The sequence below is a fragment of the Eleutherodactylus coqui genome, chromosome 3 (assembly GCF_035609145.1).
Source record: "Eleutherodactylus coqui strain aEleCoq1 chromosome 3, aEleCoq1.hap1, whole genome shotgun sequence".
Lineage (NCBI taxonomy): Eukaryota > Metazoa > Chordata > Amphibia > Anura > Eleutherodactylidae > Eleutherodactylus > Eleutherodactylus coqui.
The window spans coordinates 232,122,251-232,149,943 of record NC_089839.1 but is presented as its reverse complement, the minus strand read 5'-3'; the positions used below and the strand labels follow the sequence as shown (position 1 = coordinate 232,149,943).

General features: G+C 39.6%; 2 protein-coding genes across 4 annotated transcripts in view; one reads left to right on the top strand and one right to left on the bottom strand.

Annotated features, from left to right (window-relative positions):
- Positions 1-10,196, bottom strand: part of TPR (translocated promoter region, nuclear basket protein) — a 76,193-nt gene extending 65,997 nt beyond the window's left edge. For 2 of the 3 annotated variants that reach the window (XM_066597082.1, XM_066597084.1), the window contains exons 1-4: positions 9,947-10,195; positions 6,465-6,569; positions 4,837-4,910; positions 2,845-2,941 (exon numbers count right to left, since the gene is read on the bottom strand). In XM_066597082.1, coding sequence (XP_066453179.1) covers positions 2,845-2,941; positions 4,837-4,910; positions 6,465-6,569; positions 9,947-10,097 — 427 coding nt within the window. In that variant the 5' untranslated portion in view covers positions 10,098-10,195. Of the gene's footprint in view, positions 1-2,844; positions 2,942-4,836; positions 4,911-6,464; positions 6,570-9,946 lie in introns of all 3 variants that reach the window. The other variant, XM_066597083.1, reaches the window with a different exon arrangement.
- A 123-nt stretch (positions 10,197-10,319) lies between these two features.
- Positions 10,320-27,693, top strand: part of ODR4 (odr-4 GPCR localization factor homolog) — a 55,112-nt gene continuing 37,738 nt past the window's right edge. Inside the window, exon 1 of the mRNA XM_066597085.1 lies at positions 10,320-10,520. The gene's annotated coding sequence lies outside the window, so the exon portion shown is untranslated. The remainder of the gene's footprint in view (positions 10,521-27,693) is intronic.

Sequence of the window (27,693 nt, the reverse complement as noted above, 5' to 3'; positions counted from 1 at the left end):
GGGCAACAGTAAAAAGGGGACCACTCAGAAGTTAAAGGCATGAAACAGGGTGAAAATAGCAGCTAATGAGATTGTAAGGAGAACAGTCTGTATTTCAGAAAACTTGCTGAAAACTCAGGTATGCTTTAAACAGGATGTCACAGGACATAACCTTTAAGAAAGTCTATAACATGTTCTCAGAAGAAAAAAGGAAGTGGGTGCTGCTGGTCTAGCTACCAATATGCAGAAGAGACACCATTCTAAGGCCTTGTACACATACACTCTTGTGAGTTTTAAAGGAAACTCGTCGTGTCCCCTAAGCGGTCCAGGCTGCAAGTAGCAGGGTCTAGTGATGGACACGCTGGTACAAGTGGCAGGCCGCTGAAATCAATAGGTTTAGTGCTTTTGAAAATATTACTTTTGAAAAAAAACTTTGCAGGGGTGGACTGGATAGGAGTCAATGAAGCTCATGCATATTTCTATATGTGCACTCCTCCACCCTCCTCTTCTATCCACAAAAGGTGATAAAAACAAGACAAGAGGCTTGGGTATAGTTTCTGCCACTCAAAGGTGGTACCAAGTACAACGAGTTAGTCCTTCCTATTGATATACCCAGGAACCTTGGAACATTCTAAAGCAGTAGCAAAAGGGTGGGTAGAAAATATAGGAGTTGCAGTTGCAGTCACAGTACCGCTACCTGTAGAACAAAGCTGCTAAAAAGGTCCGCAAGATGGTGCGATAAATACAACTTCGACGGGAAGAGAAAAGTGAAGGACTAGTAAGCGGTCTCACCTCTGTCACAGAGCCTCTGTTTTCCCTCCCAAACACTCAGGGAGCTTCTATCGCTCCTGAAGTATCGGCCTCTGGACAAGCAAATTAGAGGCGCTTGCCCATAGCTGTAACACCCCACCAAAACTCACTATGGTGGCATAGCTGAGCAGAAAGGTTGTATCACTAAGGTGGCATGAGAAGACAGAACAGAGTAACTTGTCAAGTCAGTCCTGGATGTCTTCCAAGGATCTAACAACAAGGTCCCAGGAATATTAAGCCGGTGAAAGATACACCCAGCATGGATACCATGGTTAACCGATCTCAGAGGGGCAATGACAGCATCTACCCTGTGAGTAGGCGAAACAGCCGCAAAAAGAAAAAGAAAAACTGCGTACAAAACTGTTTCGCTGGCAAGCAGGCAAAGTGAAAACCAAATGTAATGAACGTTGGAATTGGTAATTTTCTTCAAATATCCTAAAGCCAATAAAAAAAGGCCCGGCCTTCCGACTAATTCATATTCTGCTGAGGATTATAGCAATCTACATGGCTGCTGCTCAAAAACAGACCACCCAGAGGACTAACACCCAAGTCCATCTACCTTAACTGCCGATTTCCCTGACCTGGCCGTGGCATGTAGGTCCTAATATGATCACTAGATGGCAACCGAAAGAGTAATTCTTGTCTGGTCCCGTAGCAATGAAACCCAGTGCCAGAAGAACCTAAAACAGTCCTGAGTTTTCAGGAAGATTATTGTGATGACAGGGACTGTCAGGACCAACACTGGGGTGCTAAAAAGGAGAGATCCAAAGAGCTGGCAGGGGAGTATCCTCATGGTGGATAGGAACGCACAGAGAAAACATGAGGTCTAGAAGGAGAAGGGGGTTATAAAGATGGAGATCACATGTACAGAGCATGTCAGCCCTGGTCCAAACTGGAGTTGGCACCGGAGGGGACTGATACTCCTCGTCCTAAATTGTGGCAATCCTAGTATGGTCAGAGATCACAGTAGAAATGGGTGATATCTTAGGTGGTTTACAAGGTGACCCTACAATGATGATTTCCAGATAGATAGAGATTATATAATTATATACATATAGTGGACCCCAAGGCAGCCTGATTATCCAACATCTGGGTGATAGTGGCTAACCGGACACTCCGTGTATAGACTTGCCTGCCTTGTGATTACTGCTGCCAATGTTTTCCAGCTCCACAAGTGTCACACGGCCACTACGCTGCAACTAGTGATTTGATATGCAGCTGTGACTATATGGATTTGGAGTCGTTTTGCCCTTTACAGTAAGTTTTGAGAAGTTTAGAAATGTTATTGACTTTGACCCCTTTTGTAAGCTGCATAAGGCCACACAAGTCAAAACTAGTGAAGCAGAGGAACACTTCAAACCTTTTCTTGTCTCCAAGAATCAGTGTATAGCGCCGTAGTGGAAGTGCAAAAGAAACGCAGATGAGGTAAGGGCACATTGTACTTAAAGGGATATTCGAGGCACAGACTAACATTTTAATATCTAGTGTACATCACCACAAGTAGTCATTATATAATAGGCTCACTGTACCGGGTCTAGATACTTTCTTCATTTTCTATGTCACGTGACCCGCTGTCTGTAAATATCTCCACTTCTTCCTCTGATATCTTTTGCACATTTGTTACTCCTCCCCTCTGTCCATAGCCTCTAATATCCTGTGAGCAGTGCATGATGGGAGAGGAAGTACTGCGCTGTATTGCTCAGGCACTGTTCAGAGTGTCGGAAGGTCGGTCTGTCTGCTTCAGCAGCTTTCCCTGGCACTGAGTGAGGGAGGTTGGTGCAAGTAAGTTGCAGGACCTGTGAGCAGTGGGCGGAGCTACAGTGCTGGCAGTAAACAAGCTCAATGTATACTGGAGGTGTGGGCAGCAGTCTGTGGTTGTGTTTACTGCAGAAGTGATGCATGTAAACACAGCGGCAGATCGGAGGCTGCACGGGAGAAAGAGGGTCCAGAGCAGCAGATAAAGGTACGGGTTGTCACTACTTAACTGTACCTCCTAGATTTTAGCATTTTCAGAATTTCCATTTTGTGTCCAGAAAACCCCTTTAATTTCCTCACCGTTGAGATGTTCCAGCTCCTGGGCTCGGCGCTCACTGGTCCGAACCAGATCTCTCTTTTCAGCTTCAACAGACTCTTTGGCTCTTGTTAACTGACTCTAAAAAGCAGAAATGTGACAATTACACTAAGAAAACTGAATATGACAGATTATCCAGCTGCCTCCCTCCAATATGGCAACTTCTATTATGGTAGAAGACTTGCTAATATGATGTTGCTACGGCTCCTGGAGTGCACATTTGTTTGTGCTGTACACATTTTAAAGAGGGTTTTCCAGTCCAAAGTTATTGATCTATCCCTCAGGATAGGCCAACAACAGCTTTGGACCAGAAGACCCCTTTAAGACACACATGCACAGAATTCTGGGTTACTGGACAATAGTTATGTAGAAACGCTTGTAAAGTTAGAGATCCCTTCAGAAATGCAGCCCAGGTAAAAAAGGAACCTGTCATAACCTTTAAACCCCATGACTTACATTATGGGGCTCAGAGTTCAGTGCACAGGGCGTCCACGGAGGGGTGTTTTATACTCGACAGGCGCCTCGTTCTTGGGTTGTCCCCCCCCTTAAAGTCTGCGTATGCCAGTAGTGTGACTCTCAGCCCGCTCTGCGCACTAGCTCTCCTATTTATCGCATTTACATCTGGGAGCTGCATGGAGTTTCATACTCTCGAGATCCCCGCATCAAGTCAAGACGTTCTCCATACATCAGATCGGACAATCTAATCAAATGGACTGGGGAGCTGGATTACCCATGTTACAGGCCATCATCACAGTAGGGGGTCCCGCGCAGCAGACCCACCTGGATCTGCTGATTACTTATTCTCAACTTTGGACCAGAACACCCCTTTAATGCATATACACAAGCATGCACAGAATTCCAAGTTGGTGGACAAATATTGTGTAGAAGTCAGCTTGTAAAAGGTAGATATGCTGCAGAAATACAGATCAGGTTAGACTTCTAAACCAGAGTTTGCAACTCTTATTGTAGTACAGGGTGTCAGGAGTGTGGAAACACCCATTTAGAATAAAAAAAATAGTCTGGCAGATGGGGATCCAATTTTGCTCACAAGCCGCAAAGGAAGAGACACACCTGTTAGGTCATGTTACCAACATGACGGCCATTTTGAATGCTGCCATCTTTGATTCAACCAATTTTTCCAGTGAGAGAATAAGTGTGTGATAAATCGAACTAGCTGAGAATGTCACTATAAAAACAATGGCGCGTTTCATTTTAACATAGCTTTATTTGTTCTTTTGTTAACACAGGGATTTTTCTTCATTACAGGCAATGTGAACGATGGCGTTATTAACCAGAAGGTGTTCAGATAGTCGTTATGTCACTTGAGCGAAGCACACGTGTCACTGCCGCAAATATTTAATCAACGCCACCCGACCAGACCTCCTATCACCCATAATGCAGTTGCCAAACTTTCCAAATTTTGAGAAACCGATTCTGTCACTGTTGAATGAGGCCAGAACGGCGGTTGCCGATGCTTCATCACTAGCGGTTATTGGTCATCCAGATTTTGGTTCAACGACTGAACTTGGGCTCAAAATTTAGAAAGACTTTTGGAGACTGCATTGTGGAACGTGCGATGGAAATCCACACCTTAGTTAATATGGCACAGATATTTCTACGCATGGTTTTTGAAGAACTCTTGACATGGAAACTGCATAGGACACACGAATTTGCCCCACCGACCAGAGCTAAAGCCACATGCTGATCAGCATGCAAATCCGTGGTAGATCTCAGAGGCTCTTCCAAAAATACCCCATACGAACGGGCAATAAACCATCAAATATGGCAGACACGTTGCACAAACCTCTTTATGGCTTCTGTAAAAAGTCATGCAAGTGCTGCAGAAAGAATCCATCGTTAGGTGATAACAGTAGATTTTGGTTCAACCCCTTGAAGTGAGTTAGCACTTTAAACAAAACACCAGGGTTGGCTTTAGGTTGGAAGATCAGCATTTCAATACAACCTGATAACCGTACCTGTAAGGCCACAAGGCGGACGTTGGACGTCTCTAGATCTTTAACTTTCTCATTTAATTCTTTTTGTTCCTCACCTTAAATGTAAAGCAAACAACTGTGTAAATATACTGTTTGGGAATAAACATTGGTCATAACGAAAAATAAAAGAGAATGAAAACTTAAAGACCAGATTCTGCATGCTGGAGGCCCACAGCCGATTCTGGTAATTAGTTCGGCTGGCAACCTTGCATACCTGATACTTCTATAATGCGGCTGACCGCGGCAACTCAGCGGTCAGTCAGGCCCAATACAGTTTGATTTACCCCCCGCAATATTTGTATTTTCCACACCCCACACGCAATGTTAATTGTGTATCAGCTGGGGATCGGACAGCCTCCACTGACTTCAATAGTAGATTGCCATGCAGAATCATCGGCAAAATAGAGCATGCTGCAATTTTTCCTCTGCTCATGGAATACGCAATTCATATCCACGAGTGTGAGCAAAAAAGCGATTCTACATGCTTTTCAATGCCCACATTTTGCTGCAAACACCGATTGCGGATTTTGCAATTGGAAACTGCCAGTGTGAGCCTGGCCTTAGACTGTTAGAGTCGGCACAAGCTGTCATATGGCCATTTGTGAAACACCCAATTTTACTAGAAAGAGTGGGGGGAGGGACACACATGCTGATGAAAACAGTGTTTTATGGACCCACGGGCTATAGTGGTTACATTTCCATATGCTTAATGTATATTTTGTGATCCAATGCCTTTAAAAAAAAAAGGGAGGGCAGGTGGGGGGGGGGGGGGTTGAAACTACAAAACTATTATGAAAAATAGAATTTACAGTGAAAAACGCACATGTATTTCATATCAAAAACTGATCAAATGGATCAAAGCTTATCAAAACATGTAGTGCGCATGCACTTTAGGAACAAATGTGGGCTGATGGAAAGGCATGTGACCCGAGTCTACTGACCACTGACTAATACTGCGGGTCATCTGCCCCTCCATCAGTGGCAGAGTTTGGACCAGGGTTAGTGGAGAGCACAGTCCTTGTCACCAGAGGACTTCACACAGATGGGCTTGTACAAATACATTAGTTGTTTCCCCCCACATTTGTAGTACAACACCAGTAACTCGCAGCACACCTCAGGATTTCAGATCAGATGGTGGAGACCAAAAAGTCAATTGCATGAACGCCAAAATGTAGGAGTCAGAGCCTCAAACCCCAAAGAAGTAGTCCAATGTAAGTAGAGAGAAATGGCAGCATTCCAGGCGCATCCCATTATTAGTCATTTATTCCTCCATAAAACCGCGACGTTTCGACCCTCTCAGGGTCTTTGTCAAGCATAATGCTTGACAAAGACCCCGAAAGGGTCGAAACGTCGCGGTTTTCTGATGGAATAAATGACTAATAATGGGATGCGCCTGGAATGCTGCCATTTCTCTTTACTTACATTTGTGATAGTTATATAGTGGCTGACCCCTTTATGGTGTCCGTTTACAGCTGGAGTAGTTTATAACAAAATCCTGGTAATTATACTGATAATACGCCGATTACAAGTCTGCTACCATAAAATACTAAGAACCCTGCAAAATAGGAGCAACTTCACAGATTGCGGCAGCGAGGCGAACATTGGCGTACATTTGTTACTGAGCTGTTCTCGCAGGCTCTGACACTCCTGGGACTCCGACACAAGACGTTCCTGGCTCTGTGCGAGCCGCTTCTCGATCTCAAAGTACTGCTGGTCTACAAGGCAAGAGAAGAAAGGGTTAATCATGATACATTGTAACAGCCTGCTGCTGGGCAATATCTGCGTACAGATCGTTAAGAGGGTTGTTAGTGGTTTTGTAGATCTCCCTTTGTCGCCACATTCCGTGGCCGCAGCACTTGTATTTCCCCACGGACGCGGCTCTATGAGGGATGGACAATAACGTTTTGATTGCTTCTTATTCCATTTTTTCTAGAGGCAAGACTAACAAAATCTGCAGTTCTGGCGCTCCCCGCACAGTATAAATATGTCCCATTAACTCTGAAAGCGATGAAAAAAGTAAGAAAAAATAGCTCTTGCGCCGTCTCAACAAACAACTGGAGTTGACAATGTGATATTGTCTAAAAGATTTAATGAAGTACAACGCGTTTCGTCGCGCAAAAGCGACTTTATCAAGTACTTGATGTTACAGTTGTTTGTTGAGACGGCGCAAGAGCTATTTTTTCTTACTTTTTTCATCGCTATCACGTTTCCGTGGGTCCAATTTACCATTTGGACACAGAGGCTCTGCAGCAGACTCCAACAACTCAGGAACCAGGACAACACCAGAGGAGTAAGACCCTTTAGAGGTCTGACAAGCAAACTTGGACTAGGAGGTGTTGGTGGGACCCCTCTCCACAGGGGTTTCCACCATACACCGGGTAAGTCCCATTTTATTTTATTTTATTTTACTTTATAGTATAATTCCTTTTAACTTTATCGTCATTCACTTATTCGCATCACCCAGTGACACACCCCCCAGATAACCAGTTGAAGCGCCTCCCTGACCATCTTTTTATGTTTCTCCATTAACTCTGAAGGCCGGTATGATTCCACAAATGACTGGGTTGTTTCTTTGGAACTGTCACACTTTAAAGAAAAAAAATGTTCATGTGACCTTTTGGTCACTTTGGATTCGTTTTTTGTTTTTTTAAAGGCGAGAGGCAAAATTAGTAGTTTTCACCTTTTTTTGGCATTTTGTTTCATGATGTACACGCTGTGGGTTGAGTAATGTACTAAGTTTTCTCTATGTTACGAACATAGCGATATCACACGTGTAAGTTTGTTTTCTGTTACACAGTAAAGGGAAATGTGGGGTTTTAACTAGAGATGAGCGAACGTACTCGGATAAGCACTACTCGTCCGAGTAATGTGCCTTATCCAAGTACCGCTGTACTCGTGCTGAAAGATTCGGGACGCGCTGCGGAGCGGGGAGCTGCAGGGGAGAGCGGGGAGGAACGGAGGGGAGATCTCTCTCTCCTTCTCTCCCGCCCGCTCTGCCCCGCTCCCCGCTGCAACTCACCTGTCAGCAGCGGAGCGCCCCGAATCTTTCAGGACGAGCGGAGAGATACTCGGATAAAGCACATTACTCGGACGAGTAGTGCTTATCCGAGTACGTTCGCTCATCTCTAGTTTTAACATTTTACCATTTTTTATTTTTTTTGACCCCACTACGTGACTTGATTATCAGCATCTTCCATCATTCTTCTAATACATTGCTGTACATCCGTACAGTAGTGCATGCGAAAGCCTATGAAGCGCAGCCAGAGGCCACTGTAGCTTGCAGAGACGGAGGCCATAGCCAAGCCTCTGAGTGCCACGGTAACCCTTCAGGACCCTGTAATCACATTGAAGGGGTCCAATGGGTGAGAGAGGGAGCCCCCTTCCTTTGTGAGTGCTTCATATGCTGCGGTCACATTGACAGCAACATGTAAAGGGGTAAACAGCAGGGATCCATGGTTTCTTTAGTCCCTGCTGTTAGAGCAGGTGACAGGCTCTCATGTGACAGCTAAGCACCCGCGCTCCCTGGCACAGGAGACCCGCACCAGGCTTCTAATGCAGCCGCCATAAAAAAAAAAAAAAAAAAAAATTTAAAGAGGTGCTGCAGAATAAAACTCCTAAACGGACGCTGTCCAAAGACATATGGGCACTCGTTAAGGGGCAGTGATGAAGTATACAACCCGACTGGATGCAGGACCAACAGCTGATCTGGGCACCTCCAGCAATCACTGCAGAGGAAATGGCGTATTACAGGCCGGCCATTCCCATGAAGAACCGTCCTATAATAGCAGGAAAGCAGAAAATGGGCCGGAGTGGAAGCTTCTGGTCATAGATGAGGAGTCCTGAGCCGGGCCTATAAGGGCAGCGCGACGGGTCCACGGGACAGTGTGAGCCGCCTCTGTGTGGAAACCGCGGCATTAATGGCGGACCGGACAATTGCGTTGATACAGCAAAGGTGTGCAAATTGCTGGGTTGTATCTGCCCTCACAGGTGCCAACTGGCAATCACCAGCAGCTGTAGTGCCCCTGTAACAGCACCCTACGACTACCCACACCGGGCAGTGTGACATGGAGCCAAGAAACCCACCGATGTCACTTGTCAACCCACTTCACATGACTTCTCTGACATTCCGATCCTCTGGCGGAGGATCGGTAAGGGTTAGCGCCCATTTCAATGCCCACCGATGCGATCTGTCTGACTGTCCCATTGTAAACAATGGGCGATGCGTTCTGAGGGACGCGAGAGAATAGGACGTGCAGCGCCCCGTTACCTGGCAGCGCCACTCATGTGTCGGGCTGCTTTATAAAGACCAGTGCGCTTGTAGCCCAAGGCGGCATCACCACATTACAAAACCCGCCTGCAGCCCACATCCCGCCCGCCGCTACCTACAGCTCCACAACCTTGCCCATAAGGCCGTGCTGCCGGCGGGTGGGGGGGGGGGGGTTGTCACACTGGGAGGTCTGGGCATTACAACATGTCCTTCACAGTACCCGCCGCAGCTAATCAGACGCCACGGAGTCACTGCCCGTTCCCCTGGCATCAGCGCTCACATCCTGGCCGCCATGTTTGGAACAGTGACGCTCCGGGCACCAATTGGCTGCAGAGGTTACATGGTGTCAGAGGACCACCGAGGGGCGCAGCGCTGATCGCCGGGGCTACTTGGCAGCGCTGCAGCTGTCATTAGGAGTCACTACAGCAGCGGGACCGTCCCTCACAGCGGCGGTCAGGGAGGACATCTAGTCATCGAGAAGGAGATACAATCTGGATGACTGCAGCCCCCCGCTACCCCGAGCCCCCCTAAGAACAGCGCAGCCTTCACACACGCACTTCCACGGGACGACAGGATATGGATGCGCTCCGTCCTGGAGAAGCGAGCGGAGATCAGACATACATCAGCGCTCCATCCTCATGGAGGAGGTGGACATCACTGGGGTTCAGTGGGCAGGCAGACCAAACGGAACCCCCCACAGCTGACGGGGCAGATCACAAGACCCCCTGAACCTGACGAGACCCAGCCCAATATTCACAGCTACACCGGCAGCACACTCAGCTCTACTGCACACAGCAGAGCCCGCACAGCGCCGCTACTCCGTACCGCAGTCCACGCGGAACTTCTCGTGCCGGGACTTCAGCTGCTCGATCTCGGCCTGCTGCTCTGCCATGTAGCGCTCCAGTTTGCCCTGCAGGGCTTTGGGCAGCTTGGCCAGCTCGGCTTTCTCCAGCACTTGCTGCAGGACAGCCGCCATCTTGCCGGCCTCTACCACACGCGCAGTATAACAGGGCTTACAAACGCCGCCGAGCCCAGGGGGCTGCTGGGAGAATACGCTTTTTTGAACCGCACGCCAATAGGGGCGACGGCGTGACGTCAGATTAGAGCGACTTCCCTGTCGGCACAAGGTCGTCTGGTCGGTGTAGTCCGGATGTCCTCTGTTATGGGGACGCGGCGGCCATGTTTCTGTAGCCTGCACTATGTTGTAGCGGCCTGGGAAGGACTGCTTCGTTGCTGGAAGACAACCTAAACAACCAATCAGGTTGCTGGAATTGCTGATTGTTGCAGAAGTGGGAAAGAAGATGTTAATATGCCAGAGGAGGCTGTGTGTTCCGGGTCACGTGGTATGGAGCGCAGTGATTGGCTGGGAGTCTGCTGAAGTCCACGCAGCATAAGGACGGTAAGTAGTGTGCGGGCGGCACAGTGAGTAGGTGCGCACGGGGCCGTGAGAGCTGACTGACCAGATAATGCTGCCCCGAGCACAGAACAATGAATGAGATCCCTATGAACGTTCATCACAGCCCAAGTCTGATAACACCACCATATACTGTATACTAGCAGCAGCGCTTCTGGAGGCGCCACTGACTGGTGTGATATATAGTGAGCTGGTCCAAATCTTTCCAGCAGTGTACAGCTGTGCTACATGCCATGCGCCTGACAGACACAGCTCTGCTACATGACATGCCCATCACAGACATGACATGCACATGGTACAAACACAGCTCTGCTACATTATATGCATATGACAGACACAGCTGTGCCACAGTTCATGCGCATATTGCAAACTCCGCTCTGCTACATGACATGCGCGTCACAGACACAGCTATGCTACATGACATACATCCATGCTGACTATACACATTACACAAACAGCCACTCGCAGCTCTACTACATTTGTGCTGACTGCACACATGACACACACAGCTCCTAGATACAGCGATGAGCCCCTGGTCAGGTGATCCCTGACTCCACCCACACAGGTGATCACAGGATGGTGACCTTATCACAGGTCCTGGTACTTTCTGTCAGCTTATGCAGTATACAGTACTACCAAACTCCAGAATGGCTCCTCCCGCAGCAGTGACATCACCACAGGTCCTTCAGCCCACCGGATCTCTGTGGTGGCGATAGGTCGGTGTTTCCTGTCAGGACCGCTGAGTTGTGTCTGATGTAATAACGCCTTAGTTGTATTCTCAGTCTCTTGGGACCTGCAATGACGTCGCCAGGAGGTGGAGCTATGACAGCGCCAGGGAGTAGGGGCATGAGAATCACTCACATACTTACAGACGTGGTCGTTAATAGTTTGGCATTATTTACAGTTTTCCAGAACAGTGCAAACACCTATGAAAAAGGAAACATCAGTAAATGAACAAATGGCAACACCGATACTGCAACATCTACACCTGTCAAGCATCCGCAGGGATTGTAGTTGGTAAAAAGTGAAATTGATTGGTGTATTGATGTAGCATTTAAGGGACCAAAGAATTACAAACACCATACTGAGCTTTTCCCCCACACACACAGCTCTGCTACATGCACGTCACACACGCGCATAGCTCTGCTATACACACACGTCTGCTACATGCACGTCAAACAGGTAACTGATCACATGACGGTAACATCATCACAGGTACTGTAAGCTCATGGCTGCTGTCAGGCTCTGTATGTTTTAGGACCTGTAATGACGTCACTGTCATGTGATCAGGCTCAGAGCCCTCGTGACTAATCACATGATGGTGACATCATCACATGTAACGCATGCACGCAGTCACTCATCACTCACAGACAGGTGGTCGTTAGTATTTTGATACAGCTCAGCCATACACTGTGTATATAACTAATACCACCATATACTATACATACAGCTCAGCTGTACACTGTATGTATAACTAATACCACCATATACTATATATACAGCTCAGTCGTGCACTGTATATATAACTAATACCACCATATACTATACATACAGCTCAGCTGTACACTGTATATATAACTAATACCACCATATACTATACATACAGCTCAGCCGTACACTGTATATATAACTAATACCACCATATACTGTACATACAGCTCAGCCATACACTGTATATATAACTAATACCACCATATACTATACATACAGCTCAGCCGTGCACTGTATGTATAACTAATACCACCATATACTATATATACAGCCCAGCCGTACACTGTGTGTATATAACTAATACCACCATATACTATACATACAGCTCAGCCATACACTGTATATCTAACTAATACCACCATATACTATATATACAGCCCAGCCGTACACTGTATATATAACTAATACCACCATATACTATACATACAGCTCAGCCGTACACTGTATATATAACTAATACCACCATATACTGTACATACAGCTCAGCTGTACACTGTATATATAACTAATACCACCATATACTATACATACAGCTCAGCTGTACACTGTATATATAACTAATACCACCATATACTATACATACAGCTCAGCCGTACACTGTATATATAACTAATACCACCATATACTATACATACAGCTCAGCCGTACACTGTATATATAACTAATACCACCATATACTATACATACAGCTCAGCTGTACACTGTATGTATAACTAATACCACCATATACTATACATACAGCTCAGCCATACACTGTATGTATAACTAATACCACCATATACTATACATACAGCTCAGCCGTACACTGTATATATAACTAATACCACCATATACTATATATACAGCCCAGCCGTACACTGTATATATAACTAATACCACCATATACTATACATACAGCTCAGCTGTACACTGTATGTATAACTAATACCACCATATACTATACATACAGCTCAGCTGTACACTGTATATATAACTAATACCACCATATACTATATATACAGCCCAGCCGTACACTGTATATATAACTAATACCACCATATACTATACATACAGCTCAGCTGTACACTGTATATATAACTAATACCACTATATACTATACATACAGCTCAGCTGTACACTGTATATATAACTAATACCACCATATACTATACATACAGGTCAGCTGTACACTGTATATATAACTAATACCACCAAATACTATACATACAGCTCAGCCATACACTGTATATATAACTAATACCACCATATACTATACATACAGCTCAGCTGTACACTGTATATATAACTAATACCACTATATACTATACATACAGCTCAGCTGTACACTGTATATATAACTAATACCACCATATACTGTACATACAGCTCAGCTGTACACTGTATATATAACTAATACCACTATATACTATACATACAGCTCAGCTGTACACTGTATATATAACTAATACCACCATATACTATACATACAGCTCAGCTGTACACTGTATATATAACTAATACCACTATATACTATACATACAGCTCAGCTGTACACTGTATATATAACTAATACCACCATATACTATACATACAGCTCAGCTGTACACTGTATATATAACTAATACCACCATATACTATACATACAGCTCAGCCATACACTGTATATATAACTAATACCACCATATACTATATATGCAGCCCAGCCGTACACTGTATATATAACTAATACCACCATATACTATACATACAGCTCAGCTGTACACTGTATATATAACTAATACCACCATATACTATACATACAGCTCAGCCATACACTGTATATATAACTAATACCACCATATACTATACATACAGCCCAGCTGTACACTGTATATATAACTAATACCACCATATACTATATATACAGCTCAGCTGTACATTGTATGTATAACTAATACCACCATATACTGTACATACAGCCCAGCCGTACACTGTATGTATAACTAATACCACCATATACTATACATACAGCTCAGCCATACACTGTATATATAACTAATACCACCATATACTATGCATACAGCTCAGCTGTACACTGTATATATAACTAATACCACCATATGCTATATATACAGCCCAGCCGTACACTGTATATATAACTAATACCACCATATACTATACATACAGCTCAGCTGTACACTGTATATATAACTAATACCACCATATACTATACATACAGCTCAGCTGTACACTGTTTATATAACTAATACCACCATATACTATACATACAGCTCAGCTGTACTCTGTATATATAACTAATACCACCATATACTATACATACAGCTCAGCCATACACTGTATATATAACTAATACCACCATATACTATACATACAGCTCAGCTGTACACTGTATGTATAACTAATACCACCATATACTGTACATACAGCTCAGCTGTACACTGTATATATAACTAATACCTCCATATACTATACATACAGCTCAGCTGTACTCTGTATATATAACTAATACCACCATATACTATACATACAGCTCAGCTGTACTCTGTATTTATAACTAATACCACCATATACTACACATACAGCTCAGCCATACACTATATATATAACTAATACCACCATATACTGTACATACAGCTCAGCTTTACACTGTATATATAACTAATACCACCATATACTATACATACAGCTCAGCTGTACACTGTATATATAACTAATACCACCATATACTGTACATACAGCTCAGCTGTACACTGTATATATAACTAATACCACCATATACTATACATACAGCACAGCTGTGCACTGTATATATAACTATACCACCATATACTGTACATACAGCTCAGCCATACACTATATGTATAACTAATACCACCATATACTATACATACAGCTCAGCTGTTCTCTGTATATATAACTAATACCACCATATACTATACATACAGCTCAGCCGTACACTGTATATATAACTAATACCACCATATACTATACATACAGCTCAGCCGTACACTGTATATATAACTAATACCACCATATACTGTACATACAGCTCAGCTGTACTCTGTATATATAACTAATACCACCATATACTATACATACAGCTCAGCCGTACACTGTATATATAACTAATACCACCATATACTATACATACAGCTCAGCCGTACACTGTATATATAACTAATACTACCATATACTATACATACAGCTCAGCTGTACACTGTATATATAACTAATACCACCATATACTATACATACAGCTCAGCTGTACACTGTATATATAACTAATACCACCATATACTATACATACAGCTCAGCCATACACTGTATATATAACTAATACCACCATATACTATACATACAGCTCAGCTGTACACTGTATATATAACTAATACCACCATATACTGTACATACAGCTCAGCTGTACACTGTATATATAACTAATACCACCATATACTGTACATACAGCTCAGCTGTACACTGTATATATAACTAATACCACCATATACTGTACATACAGCTCAGCCATACACTATATATATAACTAATACCACCATATACTATATATACAGCCCAGCCGTACACTGTATATATAACTAATACCACCATATACTATACATACAGCTCAGCCGTACACTGTATATATAACTAATACCACCATATACTGTACATACAGCTCAGCTGTACACTGTATATATAACTAATACCACCATATACTATACATACAGCTCAGCCATACACTGTATATATAACTAATACCACTATATACTATACATACAGCTCAGCCATACACTGTATATTTAACTAATACCACCATATACTATACATACAGCTCAGCCATACACTGTATATATAACTAATACCACCATATACTATACATACAGCTCAGCTGTACATTGCATATATAACTAATACCACCATATACTGTACATACAGCTCAGCTGTACACTGTATATATAACTAATACCACCATATACTATACATACAGCTCAGCTGTACACTGTATATATAACTAATACCACTATATACTATACATACAGCTCAGCTGTACACTGTATATATAACTAATACCACCATATACTATACATACAGCTCAGCCGTGCACGGTATGTATAACTAATACCACCATATACTATATATACAGCTCAGCCGTACACTGTATATATAACTAATACCACCATATACTATACATACAGCTCAGCCGTACACTGTATATATAACTAATACCACCATATACTATACATACAGCTCAGCCGTACACTGTATATATAACTAATACCACCATATACTATACATACAGCTCAGCTGTACACTGTATGTATAACTAATACCACCATATACTATACATACAGCTCAGCCATACACTGTATGTATAACTAATACCACCATATACTATGCATACAGCTCAGCTGTACACTGTATATATAACTAATACCACCATATACTATATATACAGCCCAGCCGTACACTGTATATATAACTAATACCACCATATACTATACATACAGCTCAGCTGTACACTGTATGTATAACTAATACCACCATATACTATACATACAGCTCAGCTGTACACTGTATATTTAACTAATACCACCATATACTATATATACAGCCCAGCCGTACACTGTATATATAACTAATACCACCATATACTATACATACAGCTCAGCCATACACTATATATATAACTAATACCACCATATGCTATATATACAGCCCAGCCGTACACTGTATATATAACTAATACCACCATATACTATACATACAGCTCAGCTGTACACTGTATATATAACTAATACCACCATATACTGTACATACAGCTCAGCTGTACACTGTATATATAACTAATACCACCATATACTGTACATACAGCTCAGCTGTACTCTGTATATATAACTAATACCACCATATACTATACATACAGCTCAGCTGTACTCTGTATATATAACTAATACCACCATATACTATACATACAGCTCAGCCGTACACTGTATATATAACTAATACCACCAAATACTATACATACAGCTCAGCCATACACTGTATATATAACTAATACCACCATATACTATACATACAGCTCAGCTGTACACTGTATATATAACTAATACCACCATATACTATACATACAGCTCAGCTGTACACTGTATATATAACTAATACCACTATATACTATACATACAGCTCAGCTGTACACTGTATATATAACTAATACCACCATATACTATACATACAGCTCAGCTGTACACTGTATATATAACTAATACCACCAAATACTATACATACAGCTCAGCCATACACTGTATATATAACTAATACCACCATATACTATACATACAGCTCAGCCATACACTGTATATATAACTAATACCACCATATACTATATATACAGCCCAGCCGTACACTGTATATATAACTAATACCACCATATACTATACATACAGCTCAGCTGTACACTGTATATATAACTAATACCACCATATACTATACATACAGCTCAGCCATACACTGTATATATATCTAATACCATATACTATACATACAGCTCAGCAGTACACTGTATGTATAACTAATACCACCATATACTATACATACAGCTCAGCTGTACACTGTATGTATAACTAATACCACCATATACTATACATACAGCTCAGCTGTACACTGTATGTATAACTAATACCATCATATACTATACATACAGCTCAGCCATACACTGTATATATAACTAATACCACCATATACTGTACATACAGCTCAGCTGTACACTGTATATATAACTAATACCACCATATACTATACATACAGCTCAGCCGTACACTGTATATATAACTAATACCACCATATACTATACATACAGCTCAGCTGTACACTGTATATATAACTAATACCACCATATACTATACATACAGCTCAGCTGTACACTGTATATATAACTAATACCACCATATACTATACATACAGCTCAGCTGTACACTGTATATAACTAATACCACCATATACTATACATACAGCTCAGCTGTGCACTGTATATATAACTAATACCACCATATACTGTACATACAGCTCAGCTGTACACTGTATGTATAACTAATACCACCATATACTGTACATACAGCTCAGCTGTACACTGTATATATAACAAATACCACCATATACTATACATACAGCTCAGCTGTACACTGTATGTATAACTAATACCACCATATACTATACATACAGCTCAGCCGTACACTGTATATATAACTAATACCACCATATACTATACATACAGCTCAGCTGTACACTGTATGTATAACTAATACCACCATATACTGTACATACAGCTCAGCTGTACACTGTATATATAACTAATACCTCCATATACTATACATACAGCTCAGCTGTACTCTGTATATATAACTAATACCACCATATACTATACATACAGCTCAGCTGTACACTGTATGTATAACTAATACCACCATATACTATACATACAGCTCAGCTGTACACTGTATATATAACTAATACCACCACATACTATACATACAGCTCAGCTGTACACTGTATTTATAACTAATACCACCATATACTATACATACAGCTCAGCCATACACTATATATATAACTAATACCACCATATACTGTACATACAGCTCAGCTGTACACTGTATATATAACTAATACCACCATATACTATACATACAGCTCAGCTGTACTCTGTATATATAACTAATACCACCATATACTATACATACAGCTCAGCTGTACACTGTATATATAACTAATACCACCATATACTATACATACAGCACAGCTGTGCACTGTATATATAACTAATACCACCATATACTGTACATACAGCTCAGCCATACACTATATATATATAACTAATACCACCATATGCTATACATACAGCTCAGCTGTACACTGTATATATAACTAATACCACCATATACTATACATACAGCTCAGCTGTACACTGTATGTATAACTAATACCACCATATACTGTACATACAGCTCAGCTGTACACTGTATGTATAACTAATACCACCATATACTATACATACAGCTCAGCCATACACTGTATATATAACTAATACCACCATATACTATACAAACAGCTCAGCTGTACACTGTATATATAACTAATACCACCATATACTATACATACAGCTCAGCTGTGCACTGTATATATAACTAATACCACCATATACTGTACATACAGCTCAGCTGTACACTGTATATATAACTAATACCACCATATACTGTACATACAGCTCAGCTGTACTCTGTATATATAACTAATACCACCATATACTATACATACAGCTCAGCCGTACACTGTATATATAACTAATACCACCATATACTATACATACAGCTCAGCTGTACACTGTATATCTAACTAATACCACCATATACTATATATACAGCCCAGCCGTACACTGTATATATAACTAATACCACCATATACTATACATACAGCTCAGCTGTACACTGTATATATAACTAATACCACCATATACTATACATACAGCTCAGCCATACACTGTATATATAACTAATACCATATACTATACATACAGCTCAGCAGTACACTGTATGTATAACTAATACCACCATATACTATACATACAGCTCAGCTGTACACTGTATGTATAACTAATACCACCATATACTATACATACAGCTCAGCTGTACACTGTATGTATAACTAATACCATCATATACTATACATACAGCTCAGCCATACACTGTATATATAACTAATACCACCATATACTGTACATACAGCTCAGCTGTACACTGTATATATAACTAATACCACCATATACTATACATACAGCTCAGCCGTACACTGTATATATAACTAATACCACCATATACTATACATACAGCTCAGCTGTACACTGTATATATAACTAATACCACCATATACTATACATACAGCTCAGCTGTACACTGTATATATAACTAATACCACCATATACTATACATACAGCTCAGCTGTACACTGTATATAACTAATACCACCATATACTATACATACAGCTCAGCTGTGCACTGTATATATAACTAATACCACCATATACTGTACATACAGCTCAGCTGTACACTGTATGTATAACTAATACCACCATATACTGTACATACAGCTCAGCTGTACACTGTATATATAACAAATACCACCATATACTATACATACAGCTCAGCTGTACACTGTATGTATAACTAATACCACCATATACTATACATACAGCTCAGCCGTACACTGTATATATAACTAATACCACCATATACTATACATACAGCTCAGCTGTACACTGTATGTATAACTAATACCACCATATACTGTACATACAGCTCAGCTGTACACTGTATATATAACTAATACCTCCATATACTATACATACAGCTCAGCTGTACTCTGTATATATAACTAATACCACCATATACTATACATACAGCTCAGCTGTACACTGTATGTATAACTAATACCACCATATACTATACATACAGCTCAGCTGTACACTGTATATATAACTAATACCACCACATACTATACATACAGCTCAGCTGTACACTGTATTTATAACTAATACCACCATATACTATACATACAGCTCAGCCATACACTATATATATAACTAATACCACCATATACTGTACATACAGCTCAGCTGTACACTGTATATATAACTAATACCACCATATACTATACATACAGCTCAGCTGTACTCTGTATATATAATTAATACCACCATATACTATACATACAGCTCAGCTGTACACTGTATATATAACTAATACCACCATATACTATACATACAGCACAGCTGTGCACTGTATATATAACTAATACCACCATATACTGTACATACAGCTCAGCCATACACTATATATATATAACTAATACCACCATATGCTATACATACAGCTCAGCTGTACACTGTATATATAACTAATACCACCATATACTATACATACAGCTCAGCTGTACACTGTATGTATAACTAATACCACCATATACTGTACATACAGCTCAGCTGTACACTGTATGTATAACTAATACCACCATATACTATACATACAGCTCAGCCATACACTGTATATATAACTAATACCACCATATACTATACAAACAGCTCAGCTGTACACTGTATATATAACTAATACCACCATATACTATACATACAGCTCAGCTGTGCACTGTATATATAACTAATACCACCATATACTGTACATACAGCTCAGCTGTACACTGTATATATAACTAATACCACCATATACTGTACATACAGCTCAGCTGTACTCTGTATATATAACTAATACCACCATATACTATACATACAGCTCAGCCGTACACTGTATATATAACTAATACCACCATATACTATACATACAGCTCAGCTGTACATTGTATGTATAACTAATACCACCATATACTGTACATACAGCCCAGCCGTACACTGTATGTATAACTAATACCACCATATACTATACATACAGCTCAGCCATACACTGTATATATAACTAATACCACCATATACTATGCATACAGCTCAGCTGTACACTGTATATATAACTAATACCACCATATGCTATATATACAGCCCAGCCGTACACTGTATATATAACTAATACCACCATATACTATACATACAGCTCAGCTGTACACTGTATATATAACTAATACCACCATATACTATACATACAGCTCAGCTGTACACTGTTTATATAACTAATACCACCATATACTATACATACAGCTCAGCTGTACACTGTATATATAACTAATACCACCATATACTATACATACAGCTCAGCCATACACTGTATATATAACTAATACCACCATATACTATACATACAGCTCAGCTGTACACTGTATGTATAACTAATACCACCATATACTGTACATACAGCTCAGCTGTACACTGTATATATAACTAATACCTCCATATACTATACATACAGCTCAGCTGTACTCTGTATATATAACTAATACCACCATATACTATACATACAGCTCAGCTGTACTATGTATTTATAACTAATACCACCATATACTATACATACAGCTCAGCCATACACTATATATATAACTAATACCACCATATACTGTACATACAGCTCAGCTGTACACTGTATATATAACTAATACCACCATATACTATACATACAGCTCAGCTGTACACTGTATATATAACTAATACCACCATATACTGTACATACAGCTCAGCTGTACACTGTATATATAACTAATACCACCATATACTATACATACAGCACAGCTGTGCACTGTATATATAACTAATACCACCATATACTGTACATACAGCTCAGCCATACACTATATATATAACTAATACCACCATATACTATACATACAGCTCAGCTGTTCTCTGTATATATAACTAATACCACCATATACTATACATACAGCTCAGCCGTACACTGTATATATAACTAATACCACCATATACTATACATACAGCTCAGCTGTACACTGTATATATAACTAATACCACCATATACTATACATACAGCTCAGCTGTACTCTGTATTTATAACTAATACCAGCATATACTATACATACAGCTCAGCCATACACTGTATATATAACTAATACCACTATTTACTATACATACAGCTCAGCCATACACTGTATATATAACTAATACCACCATATACTATACATACAGCTCAGCCATACACTGTATATATAACTAATACCACCATATACTGTACATACAGCTCAGCTGTACACTATATATATAACTAATACCACCATATACTGTACATACAGCTCAGCTGTACACTGTATATATAACTAATACCACCATATACTATACATACAGCTCAGCTGTACACTGTATATATAGCTAATACCACCATATACTGTACATACAGCTCAGCCATACACTGTATATATAACTAATACCACCATATACTATACATACAGCTCAGCCGTGCACTGTATGTATAACTAATTCCACCATATACTATATATACAGCCCAGCCGTACACTGTGTGTATATAACTAATACCACCATATACTATACATACAGCTCAGCCATACACTGTATATCTAACTAATACCACCATATACTATATATACAGCCCAGCCGTACACTGTATATATAACTAATACCACCATATACTATACATACAGCTCAGCCGTACACTGTATATATAACTAATACCACCATATACTGTACATACAGCTCAGCTGTACACTGTATATATAACTAATACCACCATATACTATACATACAGCTCAGCTGTACACTGTATATATAACTAATACCACCATATACTATACATACAGCTCAGCCATACACTGTATATATAACTAATACCACCATATACTATACATACAGCTCAGCTGTACACTGTATATATAACTAATACCACTATACACTATACATACAGCTCAGCTGTACACTGTATATATAACTAATACCACCATATACTATACATACAGCTCAGCTGTACACTGTATATATAACTAATACCACCATATACTATACATACAGCTCAGCCATACACTGTATATATAACTAATACCACCATATACTATACATACAGCTCAGCTGTACACTGTATATATAACTAATACCACTATATACTATACATACAGCTCAGCTGTACACTGTATATATAACTAATACCACCATATACTATACATACAGGTCAGCTGTACACTGTATATATAACTAATACCACCATATACTATACATACAGCTCAGCCATACACTGTATATATAACTAATACCACCATATACTATACATACAGCTCAGCCGTACACTGTATATATAACTAATACCACCATATACTATACATACAGCTCAGCTGTACTCTGTATATATAACTAATACCACCATATACTATACATACAGCTCAGCCGTACACTGTATATATAACTAATACCACCATATACTATACATACAGCTCAGCCGTACACTGTATATATAACTAATACCACCATATACTGTACATACAGCTCAGCTGTACTCTGTATATATAACTAATACCACCATATACTATACATACAGCTCAGCCGTACACTGTATACATAACTAATACCACCATATACTATACATACAGCTCAGCCATACACTGTATATATAACTAATACCACCATATACTATACATACAGCTCAGCTGTACACTGTATGTATAACTAATACCACCATATACTGTACATACAGCTCAGCTGTACACTGTATATATAACTAATACCTCCATATACTATACATACAGCTCAGCTGTACTCTGTATATATAACTAATACCACCATATACTATACATACAGCTCAGCTGTACTCTGTATTTATAACTAATACCACCATATACTATACATACAGCTCAGCCATACACTGTATATATAACTAATACCACTATTTACTATACATACAGCTCAGCCATACACTGTATATTTAACTAATACCACCATATACTATACATACAGCTCAGCCATACACGGTATATATAACTAATACCACCATATACTATACATACAGCTCAGCTGTACACTGTATATATAACTAATACCACCATATACTGTACATACAGCTCAGCTGTACACTGTATATATAACTAATACCACCATATACTATACATACAGCTCAGCCGTACACTGTATATATAACTAATACTACCATATACTATACATACAGCTCAGCCATACACTGTATATATAACTAATACTACCATATACTATACATACAGCTCAGCCATACACTGTATATATAACTAATACCACCATATACTGTACATACAGCTCAGCCATACACTATATATATAACTAATACCACCATATACTGTACATACAGCTCAGCTGTACACTGTATATATAACTAATACCACCATATACTATACATACAGCTCAGCCATACACTGTATATATAACTAATACCACCATATACTGTACATACAGCTCAGCCATACACTGTATATATAACTAATACCACCATATACTGTACATACAGCTCAGCCATACACTGTATGTATAACTAATACCACCATATACTATACATACAGCTCAGCTGTACACTGTATATATAACTAATACCACCATATACTATATATACAGCCCAGCCGTACACTGTATATATAACTAATACCACCATATACTATACATACAGCTCAGCTGTACACTGTATATATAACTAATACCACCATATACTGTACATACAGCTCAGCCATACACTGTATATATAACTAATACCACCATATACTATACATACAGCTCAGCCATACACTGTATATATAACTAATACTACCATATACTATACATACAGCTCAGCTGTACACTGTATATATAACTAATACCACCATATACTATACATACAGCTCAGCCATACACTGTATATATAACTAATACCACCATATACTATACATACAGCTCAGCTGTACACTGTATGTATAACTAATACCACCATATACTGTACATACAGCTCAGCTGTACACTGTATATATAACTAATACCTCCATATACTATACATACAGCTCAGCTGTACTCTGTATATATAACTAATACCACCATATACTATACATACAGCTCAGCTGTACTCTGTATTTATAACTAATACCACCATATACTATACATACAGCTCAGCCATACACTATATATATAACTAATACCACCATATACTGTACATACAGCTCAGCTGTACACTGTATATATAACTAATACCACCATATACTATACATACAGCTCAGCTGTACACTGTATATATAACTAATACCACCATATACTGTACATACAGCTCAGCTGTACACTGTATATATAACTAATACCACCATATACTATACATACAGCACAGCTGTGCACTGTATATATAACTAATACCACCATATACTGTACATACAGCTCAGCCATACACTATATATATAACTAATACCACCATATACTATACATACAGCTCAGCTGTTCTCTGTATATATAACTAATACCACCATATACTATACATACAGCTCAGCCGTACACTGTATATATAACTAATACCACCATATACTGTACATACAGCTCAGCTGTACTCTGTATATATAACTAATACCACCATATACTATACATACAGCTCAGCCGTACACTGTATATATAACTAATACCACCATATACTATACATACAGCTCAGCTGTACACTGTATATATAACTAATACCACCATATACTATACATACAGCTCAGCTGTACTCTGTATTTATAACTAATACGAGCATATACTATACATACAGCTCAGCCATACACTGTATATATAACTAATACCACTATTTACTATACATACAGCTCAGCCATACACTGTATATATAACTAATACCACCATATACTATACATACAGCTCAGCCATACACTGTATATATAACTAATACCACCATATACTGTACATACAGCTCAGCTGTACACTATATATATAACTAATACCACCATATACTGTACATACAGCTCAGCTGTACACTGTATATATAACTAATACCACCATATACTATACATACAGCTCAGCTGTACACTGTATATATAGCTAATACCACCATATACTGTACATACAGCTCAGTCATACACTGTATATATAACTAATACCACCATATACTATACATACAGCTCAGCCGTGCACTGTATGTATAACTAATACCACCATATACTATATATACAGCCCAGCCGTACACTGTGTGTATATAACTAATACCACCATATACTATACATACAGCTCAGCCATACACTGTATATCTAACTAATACCACCATATACTATATATACAGCCCAGCCGTACACTGTATATATAACTAATACCACCATATACTATACATACAGCTCAGCCGTACACTGTATATATAACTAATACCACCATATACTGTACATACAGCTCAGCTGTACACTGTATATATAACTAATACCACCATATACTATACATACAGCTCAGCTGTACACTGTATATATAACTAATACCACCATATACTATACATACAGCTCAGCCATACACTGTATATATAACTAATACCACCATATACTATACATACAGCTCAGCTGTACACTGTATATATAACTAATACCACTATATACTATACATACAGCTCAGCCATACACTGTATATCTAACTAATACCACCATATACTATATATACAGCCCAGCCGTACACTGTATATATAACTAATACCACCATATACTATACATACAGCTCAGCCGTACACTGTATATATAACTAATACCACCATATACTGTACATACAGCTCAGCTGTACACTGTATATATAACTAATACCACCATATACTATACATACAGCTCAGCTGTACACTGTATATATAACTAATACCACCATATACTATACATACAGCTCAGCCATACACTGTATATATAACTAATACCACCATATACTATACATACAGCTCAGCTGTACACTGTATATATAACTAATACCACTATACACTATACATACAGCTCAGCTGTACACTGTATATATAACTAATACCACCATATACTATACATACAGCTCAGCTGTACACTGTATATATAACTAATACCACCATATACTATACATACAGCTCAGCCATACACTGTATATATAACTAATACCACCATATACTATACATACAGCTCAGCTGTACACTGTATATATAACTAATACCACTATATACTATACATACAGCTCAGCTGTACACTGTATATATAACTAATACCACCATATACTATACATACAGGTCAG